Source organism: Aptenodytes patagonicus, chromosome 2, assembly GCF_965638725.1.
Source record: "Aptenodytes patagonicus chromosome 2, bAptPat1.pri.cur, whole genome shotgun sequence".
Taxonomy (NCBI): Eukaryota; Metazoa; Chordata; class Aves; order Sphenisciformes; family Spheniscidae; genus Aptenodytes; species Aptenodytes patagonicus.
The window spans coordinates 126,946,205-126,964,861 of NC_134950.1; the positions used below are offsets into that span (position 1 = coordinate 126,946,205).

The following is an 18,657-nucleotide window of genomic DNA, read 5'->3' on the forward strand; positions in this document are numbered from 1 at the left end:
TGCCTTATTTACATTGCTCATAAACTCTTGCAGGCAGGGACTATCTCTTACCCTGGTTTTGTATGCAGCTCAGCACAACAGAACTGCACAGTCAGAGGCGGTCTGCAAACAGTAAAACACCATCAAAAAAAAAATAAAGAGGGGAAGAGCATGACTGGCTTAAGAAATACAATTGCAACATGCATATAAAAAAAGTTGTGATGGTCAAATGGCAGAACAAGCACCATGACATACACATAAGCATTAGGCAAAAGAAAAATGAGAACAAGAAGAGCTTTTAAAAGGATGAGAAAAAACAAAACAAGGGGAGGAAAAAAATCCACAACTGAGAGAAAATGGTGAAGAGGCAGATTTGCTAAATCACAAAAGATGGACAAAACACGGAATAAAAATAAGTCTTCTGGCTTTCCTTCTATTCATTTTGTGCTAATGGTGCCCAAACCTCATGCCTCAGCCTTTTCAAGGTCTGTCCTTGTCACCTAAGTGTCGGATCGTCTCTTTGCCACTCGGGCTGGTTAAAAAGAAGGCATGAACTTACCTGACAATCTCTCCTGAGAGCAAATGAGAATGTGGGAAAGAGGAGGAAGGAAATAAAATTCACATAGCTCTACCCCAGAATAGCTGACTAGCACAGAAAGGAAGTCAACCCACTGAAGGTTAAGAAATAATAAACAACTAATAATTTACTCCCTTGCTAAAAGACCAGGAGAGATGAAGCATAAATGCAGTCTACTTCATCGGCTGTTGTTGGAGCATGGCAGTCATACTTCATTCCTCAACACACATTGTAAAAATCACGATCTACATCTTTGTGGCCATTGGCACAGTTCCTTGTTCTGCTTTAAAAACACCAATAATCCACCCTTGTTTATGGTGTTTTCACATATTTAAAACAAAACCCTTTGGACACAAGAAGTTATCAGCATCAGGAATATCATCCATTTCTCTCCCATCCACAATGTACCTTTGAGTCAAACAAGCCATAATTTTTAAAAATGCAACTACTTCCAACACAACAGTAAGGGAAGCACATATGATAATATTACAAGATGAGAGGAATTAAAAAAGTAAAGACAACAAAAAATCTAAAATAAGCCCTGGCAAGACACACAACGTCAGGCATGAGAAAACCAAAGCCAGTTGGCTCTGATGAATCTGTATCTATCAACTACTATTTAGCTAACACCTACCTGTAAGTAACTTCTTCGCTATTCCCTTGCTGATTAACAGGGTGCTGTAGATTGGAAAAATTATCCTGAAGGACTCGAACACAAACCAGTCCTTACATGATGTTGATCAAATTGTGACAATCGTTTTGAATACCCTTCCCATCAGCGCCTGACAGAAGGCTCTGCTAGGGCCAGCGAGGCCGGGGGCTGTGCGCAGGCACGGTTTGAAAGAGCTTTTCCCTCTGTTACTTGGAAGGATGAAGTAGTCCTTTGCATCCTTATCCAGGTGTCCACTAAGTTTTTCATGTCTTCTGGAAAAATTTGGGCCAAGCACTGTTTGAATCTCTACAACACTGCAAGCTGGGCCCTGATCTGCCCCTCATATCACTGGTCACACACCATGAACATCGTTTTCACCTGGGCGCCTTAGTAGGACTGCAGACAACCACCTTCCCCAGCACTGAAACAACAGAGAATTCCTCTCCTCCAGAAAGTGCATCCTTTTACCCTGCTCCATTTCTCCTCTTCCCCAACAGAAAGGCTCAAGGACTGGAAGGTGTAACACTGAACCAGCTAGGCTGGTTCAGGCGCTTGCTTGAGGTAAGTGATTTTTCAAAGTGCTCTGTAAATCTAGATGCCCCATCTGGGAGTCGTATTGGGTTTGGCTTCAAATGTTTTTGAGACCTCCATCTGTTGGAGTTGTGGGTACTCAGCACTTCTGGATAACCAGAGGTAAACATGCCACCTTCTGTAAATGTTTTCCCTTTATTTTCCCAGCTTTGCCTTCACTCTTATACCACTCACGTACTGCATTTGCTCATAAAGCAGCAACAACATTCCCCACCTCCAGGTTCTGCCTGAAAAGAGAAGGTGTGGATGCTACACAAGTCTATCCCCAAACTCTCAATAATCCAGTATAGGCTTCTGGAGGCTGAGGCCATTATTTGCATGCAGCCATTACATGAGCAAATAAGGTGTTTAAGGCACCTCTCAGAATGGACTCTGAAGATTAGTTAATGTTTATACAGCCCACTGAAAATTGAAATGACTGCTACATGCTAAGTATTACCACCACCAGGGATCCATTTAAGTAAAAGCAGGGCAGACAGTGAAGGAAACAAAACTTATTTCTTCTGTCCAGCACAATTATTGCCAGACTTATGCATGCTAAAAACACCCAATAACCCATCTAACACAGTAAATTAATGTTTATGCTATTAAGTTTAGACAATCTTATGCTGAAAGCTTTTCAAACTACAGGAAATTGCACGTTGTGCAGGGACAACTGTATACAATTACAGTGATTTTGTGAAATGGCAGAGATATAAAGCAGAAACTGAGTGGCCGGCAAGGCTTCTAAATCACACAGATAGCAAGTATGTCCTGGCAGGCCAGTAGTCTACAGCTTTCTCACAGCTGTTTCTGGAGACAGGAATTATAGCCATAATCTCAAAATTCAAGATGACTCAGTGCATTGCACACCTGTATCTGCAAGGCAACGACAGACAGGTGAGATCAGCGTATACCACTACTGCCATCCTGGAGTCACCATACATCAGTGGGATTTATTATCATCCCATCTTGCACCGCCAGCCGGCGCCCATAGTAAAAGTGTCACCAAAAAGGACACTTTTACTGGAAATATTTGGATCGACCCCTGTGTTTCTTTAGGATGCAAAAGCTCCAAAGAGATACAAAGAGCACAAACATGAAATCCAGCGAGTGCGATGCTCTCCCAGGCAGAAAGCTCCCAGCTGCTTTGCTAAAGACCACAGCAATATGCCCGCTTTATGCTTGTTTTCACGAAGGACTGTTTAACAGTACTTAATGCAGCTATACCTTGACACAGTAAATGTCATCTTAATACAGCCTAGGTAAAGCATTCAGCTTACCAAGTCCTACCGCACGCTTTGTCAAACATCTGAAGGACTGCAGTGCCTCTGACTTTTTTCTGATGTCTTTCAGGTATAGAGTGGTATTAAAGGTAGTTTTCATGAATGCAAAACCTGGCAGGGACTTGTGTAAGAGCTATCAGTCCTATTCTTTACTTTATTCATTGTACCGTTCACAGCTCTTTTCATCACCAGTCTCCCTTCCGCTAAACAATTTCAGAAGTGTCATTTGCGCACGAAACGAGTATATATTATACCGTTCAGTTACATATGGTAGATTATCGGTTTGTGTGTATCAGCTAAGCAGAACATTGACAGCTGTGTAGACACATCTCAGCTGATACTAAAAGAAGTCTTGTCAGCAGTTTTGATCTTAAAGTAAATACACTGAAAAACTTAGCTCTAATTAGGCTGAAAAGCTGATACGATTTTCTGGAATGAACACTAAATGAATGCTGCCGATAACACCATCTTTGCAAAATATCTTGTTTGGTTTGTCTTAAAAAGATAACATTTTCAAGATAAAAATATTCTGCCTTACGAGTGATACGTCTCTGCTGTTTGTGTGTTCAGAAAAATCTGAATTTTGTATTTTAAGCTGTGTTATGCTTCATTAATATGAAATCACCATCCTGCATCACAGACACATTAGCCGAGCTCCAAGTGACCTAATTCATTTTTAATATTCCATAGTTTGTTAAAAGATGAAACAAGAGATCACTAACACAGCTCTGACACCCCCTGTCATGAATCAAAAGATGTAGGGAAAAGGTCATGTACTTACTAACTGGCACCAAACCAAATTCATCACTATAAAATGAGAGAACAGAAATGAAGACTGCATTTCCCATTATGCTTCTCTCCTCGTAAGAGCATCCATCAACTTGCATGATACCAACAAGCAGAATTTATTTATATGCATGTCCCCCAATAAAAGGTCAGAGAGATGTGAGAAAGAGAAGAAATAAGGATTGCAACGTTTGTCTAAGCAAGAAGTAGTTCCTTCCCTTTAAAGCAAACTCAGCAGCAACAGCCTTTGAAGACCAAAAGGAGAAACAATTCCCAACCACATAAAGAAACTAACAAGTCCCTTATATGGCTAAGAATTGCAATACCATTTTTTTTTCCACAGCTGGAAAAATTAGAACAAGAGGGAAAAATAGAGCAAACTTTAAACAGGCAGTTCTCTGAGCACCAGGGAGTTCACACAGGCACATCATTCCAGCTTTAAGAACTGCCAAATACTTTCTTCTTTAAAGGGAAGGAGGACATTACACCAGGTGAGTCCCCGAAATCTAGATTTTAACTCTCCTGCTGTAACTATGGATACCTAGCTTTAAAAACCTTTTGTGATGTAGCGGTACACCAGGGCTCCCTTATCTCCTCCTCTGGTGAAACGCCTCCATCTGAAGTCCCCTAATCTCCCTTTATCTCGCAGGTCACCAATGCACCACCTCAAGGTTTTGCCAGCTCTGGCACCGCGCGTCCAAAGCGGCCCTCTGCCCTATCTACTGCATCTCCAATCCGACTCTCACCCTCCGGTAACCCCGGGGGGTGAGGGTTGCCAGCTTCTCACCCAGGAAGGCAACTAGATCGCATCGCGTGTCGTTTCAAATGACCAGAGAGTTTCTCACAAGCAAGTCAAACGGGACTCGATGGTTGATCCGGCCCTGCTGCCTCCCATCGGCACAAGGCCGCATGCGGAAAGGTCAGGCTCCCGCGCAGCGTCGATACTGAACTTTGAATGGCTCAGCCTGGCTGGTCTCTAAATATAGCCGGGCAGAGGAAGGGCTGTGAAAGGGGGTGAGGAAGGGAGCCGGACAAAAGCCAAATGAGCAATCAGTTAAATAAAACAATATCACGCCGGTCCACCCGTAAGACTCTTCTGCTCTTCTCTGCCACGGTCTGCAGCGGAGTATTTAAGTGCCGCTTCAGCATTTAGTCTATTAATGCAAACTCACAGAATAAGAACAAACTGCTGTTTGATTTACACTTGGGGAGGGGGGATACGAATCTGTTCAACAACTTTTCTTCTTGAATAAATTTGAATCACACAGGAGTGACGTCACTTCCACTACATGACAGCCCATAAATCATTATCAACCACATGGTACCATCCATAAAACATGTGTCATGGAGACACCAACGAGGAACAAAGTATCAGAGCGCTTTACATCGTAAACATGCAATCTTATGCGTCTTCAGGCTTCTACTATGATCTATATAAGTCAGGTGGTTTATTTCATTCATTTGCATCTGAATGAAGTCAATACAATTAACAGAGGAACCCTTAGAGAAAATCTGTCCAAACAATTTCATCTGCATAAATTTACCACAAATGACACACGTAGAAATGTAAATATTTACTTTTTAAATAAATGACCACATTTGATACTGACGTTGACTTTACAACAAATAAGCAGAGAGGGAATTTATTCCCACCGTGGTTGCAAGCAAGCAAGCACAGAAACAAACAAGGAAGGTGAGAAGAAAGAAAGAAAAAAAAATAATCTTTGCATCCAAAAGTAGGAAAAATAATCTTTTTTTCTTATTTGACAGTGTCAGGCCTGAAAAGTCTTTCAGCTAATAAAAACTTCTAGGAGAAGAGATTAGACTTTGCTGTAAACCAACAAAATCAGAAAGACAGTATGGCTGAGGAATTCAACAGGAGCCTCCGATCTGCAACTACAGATAGGACAAGCAACCTTTGCTTCACTTCTGAGGATACAGTGTTTCTAAATGGAGAAGAGACCTACACAAAAAACTGACTTGTTTCAGATTTCAAAGAGGCTACACGGTATTTTTATCTTAGTAATTATATAAATAAAAGCAAAACCAGCTCTCCGCTCTATCCTGGATTAACCACACTTACTCTCTCACAGAAATTGCTAATCTTCATTATAGGCACTGGGCTCCATGCAAGACATCTCCTAAGGCAATTAGACTTCCACTATGTATAAATCATATCTCAACTGTGGCAGAGAAAGAAACAGACAGAAAGACAGAGCATCTGGGTTTTGCTGCCCGTTCTCTAAAATTATAAATCAGAATAAATAATGTTAAATAGAAATTATAGCCATAGAAAACCCCAGTTGCTGTTAAATATCAGATGAGGTATGTCCTCACCCACTTGTATGATGTAGAATCCTTTTGATAGACAGTTCTTGTTACTTTTGTAATTTTTTTTTTTAAACCTGCATATTGTTCAGCTGTCCTGGTTTTGCCATGGAGAACAGTATGTGCTTTGTGGGCCTGATTCTGCCTTCCTGAAGACAACTGAAGCTCTTTCATTGATTTTTCAAGGGAAGCGGAACAGATCCCTCTCGCTATAACTTCTATTCAATAATATTATTGTTAATCAGCTACTTAAAATATTGGTATGTCATTCTGCATCAGTAGACACCATTCTCAGGCTGATACCCTGCACATTTAGAGTAGCTCTCTGTGCAAAAATGTTTACTTCTAAACTTCCCTCCATCACTCAATCTTGCCCGTACGAGTGGGAAAGCAATTGCGAAACATCACTACACAAACACTCACAATACAGGCTGTGACAATATCTGAGTAAATCACTGTTCTCCGTCTCCCTTCTCTGCCCATCTGCAGTCTTTGGTATGGAACAACTATATCATAAAAGCTCTTATTCACACATGCTTTTGATATTACACTATTTAATCACATACAGCTGTAGCTGATGAGACTGTTACAAAACACAATTTTAATGCAGCACTGGAAGCAAGTTCTGGAGACACATCAACCATTTTCCTCTACATAAAATTTCTAACATTAAAAGACTTTTCTTCAAGAAAAACAAAACAGAAAAAAAAAATAATAAAAACAGCCCACTTATTTTTTTTTTTAAATCTGCTTCTCTTCCTGGACGCTCCGGAATGGGCTTGTTTGCAAGTGAACTCAGAGTCCCTGCCTGGAGTATAGATAGTGACAAACCCACTTCCCCCACACCAAAAAAAAAAAATAATTAAAAAGCCCTGCTTGCAATTACATACAAAGGGAACACTATCCAGGCTACTTACAGCAAGACCTGAAATGAACTCAGGCATCCTACTTGGAGCACATCTTTTCTTATCTGGTTTTTAATTCATGGAAATTTAAGAACTGATAGTCTGATGATTTCTACCAAGATACTTGAATTCAAGTGCAAATATACCATCAGGCTTACTTTGAAAGGCCCCCACGCATTAAAAACCAAACCAGTCCAGTTCTGAAGCATTGTACTTGACTTTTGAAGGTGCACCTTGTATAAGGCATTCAAGTTATAACTATTAACACACAGCATTTGCCACAGCAAGATCTATGTAGCCTAATTTGGCAAATGCTTGTAACTTCCATCTTTTGTTATGGAAGCAAAATATATCTCCGAAGCATACAGTAATAATGTTCAAAAGAGTAAAAATTTGAACTTTCCTTTCCCACAGTTGTTTTTAGTTGTGGGGGTTTTTTTATTAATTTAAACAAACTTGCATTGAGACAACACATGAAAGGAATATCAACTAAGAGATTCAACATTATTTTAATATATATCATGGTGTCCCTTACAGCAGCAAAAGTATTTTTATCCAGGCACGTGAGGATGAATGGCAAACAGAAATGGAAAACAAACAAGTTCATATATTTCTGCATTTTTTCAGAGGAACATAACTTTTATCTTCCTTATTGTTTAAAGCAACTGGCAAAATACTAGAGTTAGATATTAGTATTACTGTCAAAGTTACAGCCAGGCTTAAATATTTTTAAATGGCATTTAAACGAATTTATATTTCTTTCAGGCAGCTCTCCGAGGCATTTAAAACACGCTGCGACATACTGAATCAAACAGGGGCTAAGTGCGAACGAACTTCATTCCTAGAAATGCATTTCTCTATTTGCAAGTGTTTGCCTTTACTTTGGCACGATCACATGGGCTCCAGCTAGACTTTTGAGCTCTGGCAGCAATCCAAGCTGCAGATGGTTGGAAATGCAGCCTGAAATCAGTGTGTGGTTGATGAATTACTCCTTACACCTGACCCCTGCTTCACACCAGGAACCAAACAAAATCCGAACACTACCAGCCAGAGAAGCCCTGTCAGGCATCTCCGTATCTGGAACGCTTTCTTCAAGGCCTTCTGTACGGCCAGATGGCCAAAAGTGGGGAATGCGGTAAACTCGCTAAACAGAAACGTGAGTGACAAAAAAAGCACGGGATTGGTAGGTACAAGGTGAAGAGAGGCAAGAGCTTTGCGCCGATTCCAAAAATACGCTTTCTAAAAGAGGCTGATGGAGCGAGGAGGGAGGAGTGCTTGTGGCACGCAACTGAAAGAGGTCCCCGATTCCTTCGTGCCAAAGGATACCCTAAAAATGGGAAACAAAACAAGACACATACACACACCCGAATGTGTACCCATAAAATGACTTTTTGGAGCTTAAACTCTTCTGAGTACACCTGTTTGAATTTCCCAATTGTTTTTTCCTTGGCTGGGGCATGTATCTGTCACTTAACAGACATGTTCATTAAGCCACTCTCACCTGCGGACCAGTCTGCACACTTTTCACATCCGTAGAGACAGGATTTTATTCACATATGTGTTGGGAAATCACACTTCTTCCTTTTGCACGTGTTCACATGTGCATCAGGCATACAGAGATGAAGAGGTATTGTGGGTTCAGTAAACGCCACCTCTCCGTTTGGGGTATTTCAGCCTTCTGACCGGGTAGCAGAGTCAACACCATGAGAGTTAAACTACCAAACCTGAACCATGACTAATAGGTAGGAAATATCTGGAGAATGCATGAAAGCAAACCGCGCGGAAATAGCTGCTAAACTGGCATATTTTTACCCCAAATGCAGGTACAGCAATTGTAGACCAAACAATTCCTGTCAGCAGGTAACTGTGGCACCTCCTCCTTTCCACCCAAGTGATTCAGGTTTTTTCAGTGGACTGTTTGCAGGGAGCTTACCCCAGCGCTAGGTCTAATCATAAGCTGCAAAGGACAAAGATAAAACACAGCATCTACTGTATTAAAGAGACTCTCTCAAATATATTCAAATAGTTCGGTTAATATTTCCCCCCCTTTTTCGTATCATTACATGATATTTCATGGTGCTTAGTTTTGTTTTCCTCTGTGCAAAACGGCAAAAAGAAAAGCATTTGATTGGGAAGCAAGAAACTGAAGAAAGAAATTCAGACCACAATGCAAGATTCAGCATCGTTATCATTTCATATATGACAATTTACAACATACTCCTGTAAACCAGTTGTTTGAGTAGTTACACCATCAGCAAGGATGCAACTAAGGAAATCCACTTAACGTCTCAAAATAAAATAGAAAACTACTATAGATCCTCATCAGATGAGCTGAACCACCTCTGTGCAATATTCTTTGCAGCAAGAACACAAGACTATCCTTCACTTATAGCAGTAACCAAAAATGTTTATTCTGAAATAAACTCCTAGGACAACTGGACTCTGGTCTCAGGATCTGCCTAAAGAAGTTCCAACATTGTACTTTCAACCTGCAGTTGTCAGACAGCGTCATGCCAAAACGAGAAAAATAAGGTTACGTCTTTCCTCAATCCCAGTGCTTGTCCTTAAGAGACATAATAAATTCCTTGCAACTGTCTCTTAAAAATTGACCTTCCCCCCCTTTTCATTTTTGGGTGACAACGGGTTTGTCTAAACCTGCAATTAAAGTTTTAGCTTCAGTGGTGGCATCTGATAATGAAGGAGCGCAAGTAAATTGAACAATAAGAGTGCGTGCTTCATGTTCCACAAAAGGCCACGAAACACTAAAAACTGAAAACAATCAGACAAACATATGGAAACCATTTTTTCTATTTATAATCCCATTACCCATATAGCTATTCATTTACACCATTTCTGCACACCAACATGCTAGCTATGTTAGAAAACACAAACAGAGAGTGTAGCCTGAGATCTTGCGCAGCTCCATGCTCCCCCCCGAGAAGGACGTGATGTACAGTAACACGGTACTTCTCAAAGAACCACCAAGACAACTTCACCAAACAAGCAAAGCAAAAGCAGCACTTCACCCAAATACACGGGGGAACACAAATTTCCAAACTTTGCCTGTTTAACGTGCCGCCACTCCGCATTTCACAAGCTGTATGCAAATGCCATAAAGAAAGCCTAAAATTTCTTTCTTAATTACAAATGAATGCACACACACCCCCTCAGCGTGCATGACTATGAGCATAAAAACACATTCTTTCTGCGGAGCTGAATCCTACCATGCTCGGTACAAAGAGCAGTTTTGGGAAAATAAAAAGCTGGAGTTCACAGGACGGCTGGAATCATACAGGGGTTTATTAATATGTGTTGCTCCAATAGGCATGATAAAAGATACAGCTCTCCACCACAACGTTATTTGATTACCCGACTATTAGCTTTAGACATACAATGGATCTAACTGCTTTAAAATGTCCCAGAAGCTGATGGCTAGCTTTAAGGTAACAAAATCCAGATGCTGCCTGTCTGCACTACTCTAAACTCTTAAGGTCTCTAGAAGAGAAATACTTGTACGTGTGTGTATATGTGTTTATTATTTAGGTTTTATGTACGCACTTAACTGTGGAGCAAGGAAAAAAGAAAAATTAATGCCATGTAAAATGTATCACAAATTTGAAATTTTACCTGTCCTTACAGTAGTAGTGCATGTGTGCAAAGACAGACACACATGACTTTTCACGGGGTTGATAATTTTATATACCGGCTATAAAAGTGCGTTTAATTTATTTTTTAAAGCATCGGGTTAAAAAAAGCCACAGTACGGAAAATCTATTGTTACTATTTTAAGCTCAAATACAAGGTTAATTTCCTCGAAAAGCTTATTTTACAAAGTTTAAAAAAAATGAGCAAAAAAGGAAAAAAAAAAAAAAAAGAATGGCAAAATGTAAGCTATGTGAGTAAAAGGCATGGAATGTCCAATATTTCTCCTCCAATACCCAAGGCTATTGTTCTTTAAAAAAACCACCATCAATTGTTTCACATCCTTGGCTTGCCAGGTTTTGAGGAATAGCATCAGTCTGCGTCCCCCAATCCCCCAAACAGTTAAAGCTATAGGCAATATTGCAGTCAAGCTAGTGACGGGCTGCTGCTGCAACAGCAACAATACACGCTAAATGGTCACAAAGGTAAAATGCAATTTGGATCGACCTTGAAAGGAAAAAAAAAAAACACAAAACAACCCCAACCATGATAAAAAAATCACTCCAAAATACAAAATTAAAAAAGGCTAAATTTTATACAAAAGAAATCTGCACGATACAGTGAAAGAATCAGCAGAGCAAAGAAGCGAGAGGTAACCCTGCCATGAATTACAAGGCTGTAATCATATTGAGTGGTTCTGGTGTCTTCGCAACTCCAACCAGCCTGGATCGCAGTTTTGACAATCAGTTAATTTATATAATGCAGTAGTCAGGCTATAAATGTTAACGGGAAAGTAATTTTATTAACAAGGAAATATAACTTATCCTTTCAGAACTGTAGCCAGATCAACGTGCTTCAAACCAAAAGTCTGGAGAAGTCAGCCTCTCCCGTGGCACTTCACCACACACAGACGCACACGTCAAATGTCCCATGTGTTAAATTTGCCACAGAAGCACGATGTGTATATGTGTATGCAGTGCCATACGCACGTGTATGCACCCTGCCTATTTTTTTTTTTTTTTTTTTTTTTTTACCCCTAAAGGACATTAGTTTATTGACTGAAACTGTTATTCTGTGGCTGTGAGGTCACACTTCAGAACAGGGTTTGGGTCAGCCGTCTGTTGTCCCCCCCCCCCCTTTTTTTTTTTAAATACAGTATCCTAACAGGGTTTAGCAAACTTTCGGTTTAGGGATTTCTTTTGTTACTGTCCCTTGGTCACACAGGAAACCTTTTCAGGGAGCAGACTATTATACAATAGCACTAGAAAAATAAAGCTTTAATTAACTAACTCATGGCCAGGTAGCATCGACTTCACTCAGCCTCTTTAGGAGATGCAGGCCTGCTTTCCAGTCTGCTGGCATTTTAAAAATTATTAAGAAAAGAAGAAAGAAAAAGGAAGAGTCTGCGCTTAGACGTGCTCTCCGAAAGTAGCTACCCTCTATTTCTAGACCTTTTAAACGCAACACAGTACACCCGTATCATCCTCAATATTTAATGAAATATTAAAAGCAGTGCAATGCACTGAAACAAACTCCACCAGATTTACAGTCGGTTAGCTCCGAGCTCTCCTCCGAGCTCCACAGCATCTCCCCCTCAGCTGATTAAAAGTTTGAGTTGCCACAGACAGCTTTTCTAACAGCAAAATGCTTTTAAGCTCCGAATATACTGTAGAGATCACTGGAAGCGCCACCAAAACAGTGTTTCGTGCCTGATGCTGTCCAGAGCACTCTTTATCCTATGCCATAATAAACACACTACCTGCCCTGTGTTACGACAGCGTTAACCGCACCGGTCTCCCCAAACAATAAAAGGAATTAGCCAACACCAGCAGCCCTTGGGGGAAAGAAAAATAAATAAATTGAAATAAACGAAGAAATGAAGGGGAGGGCAGACAGTAACCTTCCTGCCTCTCTCACGCCTGCTTTCTGCCTACCAGCTCGGCTCTGCGTGACACCGAACCCGAGGAAGCGACGGGAAAAAATCGCCAAAGAGAAGAGGCGAGCCCGCAATTTGCGCCGCTCCGCTCTCCATCACCCGCCAAGCGCCCGGCCCCGCCGTACCCTACCTTGGTTTGGAGATAGTGGGGGTAGTAGTAGGTGTACTGGGGGTACATTGGCTGCTGGTCCAGGCGTTTGCCCATGTAGCTGGAGTCCTTCTGGCTGGCGCAGGGAACTCGTTGGCAGGGTGTAGTGCCCCAGGGCCTTTCTTCCTCTCACGCCGCTATTCCTGACAGCGCGGGCGACGGAGGAGGCTGCCGAGACTTCCTCGCCGTCTACCGCGCGTTACTTCCAGCGCAGCCAAAAACGCGCACGCACGCACATATATGTGTGTGTGAGCAGGGGGGTGCGGGGGGGTGTGCGCGGGGCTGGGTGGGTGGAAGCCCCCTGCCCGGCTGCCCGCGGCGGAGCAGCCCGCCTCCCCCGCTGGCAGCAGCGTGCCTCCGGCGGTGCCCGCTGCCCGGCGCGGGAGGGAAACGTCCTGCGAGAGGAGCCGGGAAGACAGTGCAACTCCAAACCTCCGCAGAGCCGCTCGCTCGCTCTCCTCGTCCTCTCCTCGGCTCGCCCCGCTCTCGAGCCCTCCCCTCTCGCTCCCCACCCACCCCCCTTCCAACCAAAAAAAAAAAAAAAGAAAAAAAAAAGAAAAAAAAAAGAAAAAGGGAAAAATAAAGGGGAAAAAAAAAGAAAAGAAAAAAAAGGGGGGGGGGAGGGAAGAGCCTTCCCCAGCCTAGTTGCCGCTGCCTCCTTCACGGAGTGACATGGTGCTCAGGGCTCGTCCTGTCTTTCATTCAAACCCCCTCCGCGCCGCGCCGCCGGTGGGAGGGACCTCGGCGCGCCGCTCCCCCGGGAGGCCGGCGCAGGCCGCGCGGCCGCCTCCGCGCCCCCGCCCGCCCCCGCCGCCGCGCCCGCGGCTCCCCGCGCCCGCCGCCGCCGCCGCCGCCGCGGCCCCCGCCCCGCTCCGCCCCCCCCCCCCGGCCCCGCGGCCGCCCGCGCCCCGCTGTCGGCGGCGCCGCCGGAGCAGGGAGCGCCGAAAAGCGGCCGCGGGACTCGGGAAATCCTAACGCCGGGGGGGCGGGGGGGGGGGGAGAGAGCAGCCCCACAACGCGCTTTTTTTTTTGCCTTTTTTTTTTTTCCCTCTAAGAAACAGGCAGGGGAAGGTCACGGAGCCTGGTCGCCGAGCAGGGAAGTCGCCGTCCTCCCCCCCAGGCCTCCTCAGAAAACTACTCCGTACCGTCGTCCGGCACTCCGCGGAGAGGCGACCCGGGGCCAGACATATTAAATACATACTTTGTTAGACCGCTTATATAAGACTTGGTTTATTTAAAGTTGGAACAAAATGGAGGAAGAGGGTAAAGAGGAAACTCGCCCGGCCTGACTTACGGGTGCCTTCAGCCAGACGCCTGAAAATACCACAGTGCCACGAAAGTTACCCGCGGCTCCGTTGCCCCCCAAAACGGCCGGGCTCCCCCCCCCCCCCCCGCCGCAGCCGCAGCACGCCCCACGGCCTCCACCCCGCAGCGGCCCGGGCCCAGGTGAGGGCCAGGTGTGGCACCCGCACCCGGCGGGGAGCCCCACACCAGCCACGAATCCCAGGGGTGCCGGACCTGTGTCAGCACAGTGGTCCCAAATATTTATCCTCCGAAAGGTTGGAAGGAAGAATATGTCTTGCAACAGGACTATAAATCGCCAGTAAGAAAGTGCGTGAATAACAAAACGTTCCCTCTTGTACACAAATCCCAGCGTTTCTCCTTTTTTTTTTTAATCACTTATTCCTTTAACACGTCATCAAATTCCTGGGCCTTTCTACAGTGGCTTTGCCTATTTATAAATTGGGGGGGGGGGGAACGTGGGGCAGCAGTTTCTTTTTGTTTTTATTTAAATCGTCGGGAGTATTGCAGCAGGATTGTCAGCTGCTGTATTATCAACCAAATTGCTTCAGAAAAAAAAGAATTATAAAAGGAATTTCTTTAAAGGGACATTTCTCAAGGCTGGTAGAGCTAAAATTAGACTTGCCAGCTGTGTTTTGGTTTGTGGGCACGTGCTTGCACATGACAGGAACATGGAAATATCACGCTTTACTCTGGCAGTTTGCTGTTCTCGTAAGCAGAGGGTTTTGTTATGGATTCCTATAACTGCCCCATAGCCAGTTAGTTCACGAGCAAAAGAAAGCAGCTGAAGGAAATGGGCAGTGCGAGAAGCCATAGACGTGCTCAAAATACTGCCTATACACTGTGCTTTCATCACCAGGCATTGATAATTATTAATTATTGGCATTTAGGTACCAGTCCTGTGCCACCCGGCGGGAACAAGGTGCCGCTCTCACGCCAGTACAGTTCCCCGTGTTTCAGGAGAAAAACTTTTGCAAAACGAGTGCTCTGTTCCCAGAGCGCTGTACGGGCATTAACCGGGCGCTCTTGCCCATCCGGCGGAGCACTGTGGAGCACCGCCACCGCCCCAGCTTCCAAACCTGCCGAAACAGATTCAGAAGAAAGGCCAGGTTGGGTAAACTATTGAGTATTTTCAATTCCTACTGAAGTCCAAGCTGGCCAGTACCGCCTGGTCCCTCGGAAGCTCAGACCAGAGGTGAATGAAGAAAAAAGAAGGGAACGGGAGGAGAAGCCTGCAATTCCCGGCTCCCAGCCCTATGGTTTATATTGCTGCTCAGCTTTAAATACGCTGTCTCTCATGGCAGTGTGTGATACTCCAGCGATTCTCTTGCTTAGGCTCTTCCCCCCGTCCCCCCGTCCCCCCCCCCCCGCTTTCCCCGAGGGTGAAATAGGCTGTTTGAGGGTTGGTATCTGCAGAAGTGAATAGTGATTACTTGACAGTACGTGATACTTTGAGCCTGACAACTTTCAGATTGTTCTTTCAACTGCCAGAATTAAGTTGTTGTGCTTCTCTCCCCACCTTCTCACTTTTCCCTCAGGACATTAAAGCAGTTTTTCTTTCTAAGCGGTTTGCTTGTAGAAGTGGATGTAACCAGATTTGGGGGAAGAAAGAACCTATGTGTACAGGGTGAAATAAAAAAGAAATACTAAGGAAGTAGAAAGCCGCGCATTCTGACCAAGAGATCTATCCGAACATGCAAGGTTTCCTGTGGCCATTATTTTAAGTCAAGGAAGGATCATTTTGGCTATGTCACCTGACTACTGTATTTCACATCGTGCCATAAAATTTCAACACAAAGATTCCCACGCACCCCCCCATCAGACGCACTGGCCGGTAGCACCAGCAGTTCTCACAACTAGGAAAAGGTCGGGAGCTGCAGGAGAAGCCAGACTGTTACCTGAGTGGGTAACAGCTCCACCTTCCTCCTGCTGTCTCCCAGCAAAAGTCTTAAATATGCAGATGCTTTGGATTTCCCTTTTCACCTGTAATCCTGACGAGGTGCTGAGCAGTCTCTGCTGTTTGTTCCGAGTGCTCAGCACCTTGCATGATTGAGCCTTCAGAGATGCAAGACAGAGTGGAGGCAGCAAAAATAGGAGTTCAATATAAAAGAGTGGGGGGCCAAGGGGAAAAGACAGGAGGCAATATAGCATAGCAAAAATGCAAATGAACAGCCACAAAAGCAGATTTAGATAGCACACAGCCTCTGAACAAATGCTAGCACTGGAAAATGGAAAATTTCCATTTGCAAAATGCAGACATCAAAAAGATCATCTGTGACTCGGGAGCACACTGTTTAAAGAGAATCCCCTTCATTTTCTGGCCTGTGCATTTGAATAACCGAATCCACTTGCAAACTGAAATAGCGGTTTGCCTGCCGAGTGTTAAGTTTAAATGTTCCTCAAAAGAAAAGACAAGCTGTTCGATCCCAGTGAGCAACAGCGAGCAAACTTCCCAACTTTTTTGCTCCTATTGGAGGCTCATTATCAAGCCCAAGCCAGGCCCACTCGCGGGAATGCAGCGAGGGAGCCAAGTCCCAGCGCACCTGCAAAGGCGCTGCTGCCACCGGTGTCACCGCCCTGGGGGGAGATTCACAAGGCAGGCGAGCAATAAGGATCTCTTCAACGGGAAATTTAGAAATGAAATAAAATAAATGGGAACAGATCAACTGTAAAACAGACAGCCAAATACATTCAAAGGCAGGCGCCAAAGGATATTAACTCAGCAACAACCAAAGCTGTGGATAAGAAACCAGGAGTTAACTGACAGGAAAAAAAAAGACAATGCTTCTCCTGGCAGCCTGAAGTACAGAAATGATGTATGTTTGGATGTATTTTTACCTTTCATAAAATGCAGATTTCTTCATTCACAAAAAGTGAGTTAAAAGAAAAAAGCAGACACCTAGTAGGAGAACGTAATTCAGGGGCTTTTCTTTGCTAAAATACAATTCTACATACACTTTTTTCTTTTTTTGTTTTTTAAATAAGCTTTTTACCTATTCTATGAGAACCTTCTAAAGCCACAGGTATCAGAACTGGGGAGCAATTCAAACATCTTCTAGCTCCTTGCTCTTGAAAAGCAGCAATACATATTCTAGAAGTATTAACTTTTGACAAAATTATGTCCAAATTGTCTAAGTCAGGACTAGGGAAAATTTGCTCATTGGGCGGTGGAAATACAGCTACCACCACCTAAAGCAATATAATAGGTTAAAGAAAAAAAAAGAACAACAATTATCTTGGGCTTACATTTTTGACACCGTCTTTCTGCTTTTATTCTCTCTATTTACTCATTAAAGCTATTTCAAAGGAGACCATAGTGACGCTTGACAGCTTGTTTACAATGAGTTACAAGAAGAATACTGATTTTATTTCTAGATCTGTCAGTTCTTTCAGTCCAGGTACCTTAAAACTGTATTGATGAACGCAGAATCGTGCCATTTAATAGTTCATTAATCAAGCTGATTTGCCTAAGGATAGCTAACTGAATTTCTAAAAAGCAATATATCCTGCTGCAACCACCAGTAAAGCATGTGATAACCATGGAGAAGGTGGGGGAAAAAAGACACAGAGGAACAAAACACTTAGCTTAACGACGACAGCATTAAGTGTCTAGGATTGACAAAATCTCTCTGAGGTGGGGGATGCCACCATTTTCAGATGTCCTCCTCTCGCAAGAGACCAAACACCACTGAGGGTGGCTTTCCCCGCACACGGACACCTCCCACCTGCATGAAAAATGGGCCAGGTTTGCCCTCCACACTGAAGCGCTAGCCATTGCAGCTCCACCAAGTCTAGAATTAGGCGGAGCTGCAGATGGCCCAGAGTAAGTCTGGAAGAGTTAATGTATGAGATTTTGGACAACAGCAAAGGCTTGCCAACTATCATTAGATTTCATTATTTTTCACTTTATCTTCTTCTATCTTAATACTGTGGCTCAGGTACTTCCATTGGTCTACTTTTACATAAAGGCCCAATCCTAAAGGAAATCTTCAGACAGCAGCAGAGTGAAAAATTTTGGGAAAAAGTGAACAACAGTGAACATTCACTGCTACCAAATTGTTTGTGTTTTCCATCTGGTAGAATCTCTTACCTGCACAAGCAAATGAAACTAGCAGCCAGTTTTACAGACAGCCCAAAGTTATGCGCTAAAGTCCTCTTTCTGCAGATGTTAATGGATACAACCGAAGTAAATCATATTATCTTATTCTTTTGTCTACAGTCTGTTTCCTACACATCTCAGAACGCTTTGCAAGTGTTAATTCATTCTGTGATGTGGAAGAGAATTAAGTAACACGACCAGTCAGCAGCGATGCCCCAGTTGTCGCCAAGAACGGTGGGCTCCTCTTTCCTCACAAACCCTCATTGCATGGTAAAGGCCAAAGCAAGTATGACTGACGGGGGGAAGGACTGGTACTTCCTTTCGGTTCTGGTGGAGGTTCATGAGGAAGGAAAGCGGTGCAATGGCAGAGAAATGCAACGTGAAGAAATGGGAGAGGAACACTGGCTGTAGCGTTTCACTGCTGTACCCTTAAATAGGATCCCACAT

General features: G+C 43.6%; 1 protein-coding gene across 4 annotated transcripts in view; it reads right to left on the reverse strand.

Moving 5' to 3' along the window:
* The window catches only part of RBMS3 (RNA binding motif single stranded interacting protein 3), a 453,407-nt gene extending 440,375 nt beyond the window's left edge, over positions 1 to 13,032 (reverse strand). For all 4 annotated transcript variants that reach the window (XM_076331139.1, XM_076331137.1, XM_076331141.1 and 1 more), the window contains exon 1: positions 12,792 to 13,032. In XM_076331139.1, the coding sequence (XP_076187254.1) occupies positions 12,792 to 12,866 (75 nt within the window). In that variant the 5' untranslated portion in view covers positions 12,867 to 13,032. The remainder of the gene's footprint in view (positions 1 to 12,791) is intronic.
* Positions 13,033 to 18,657: the final 5,625 nt, after the last annotated feature.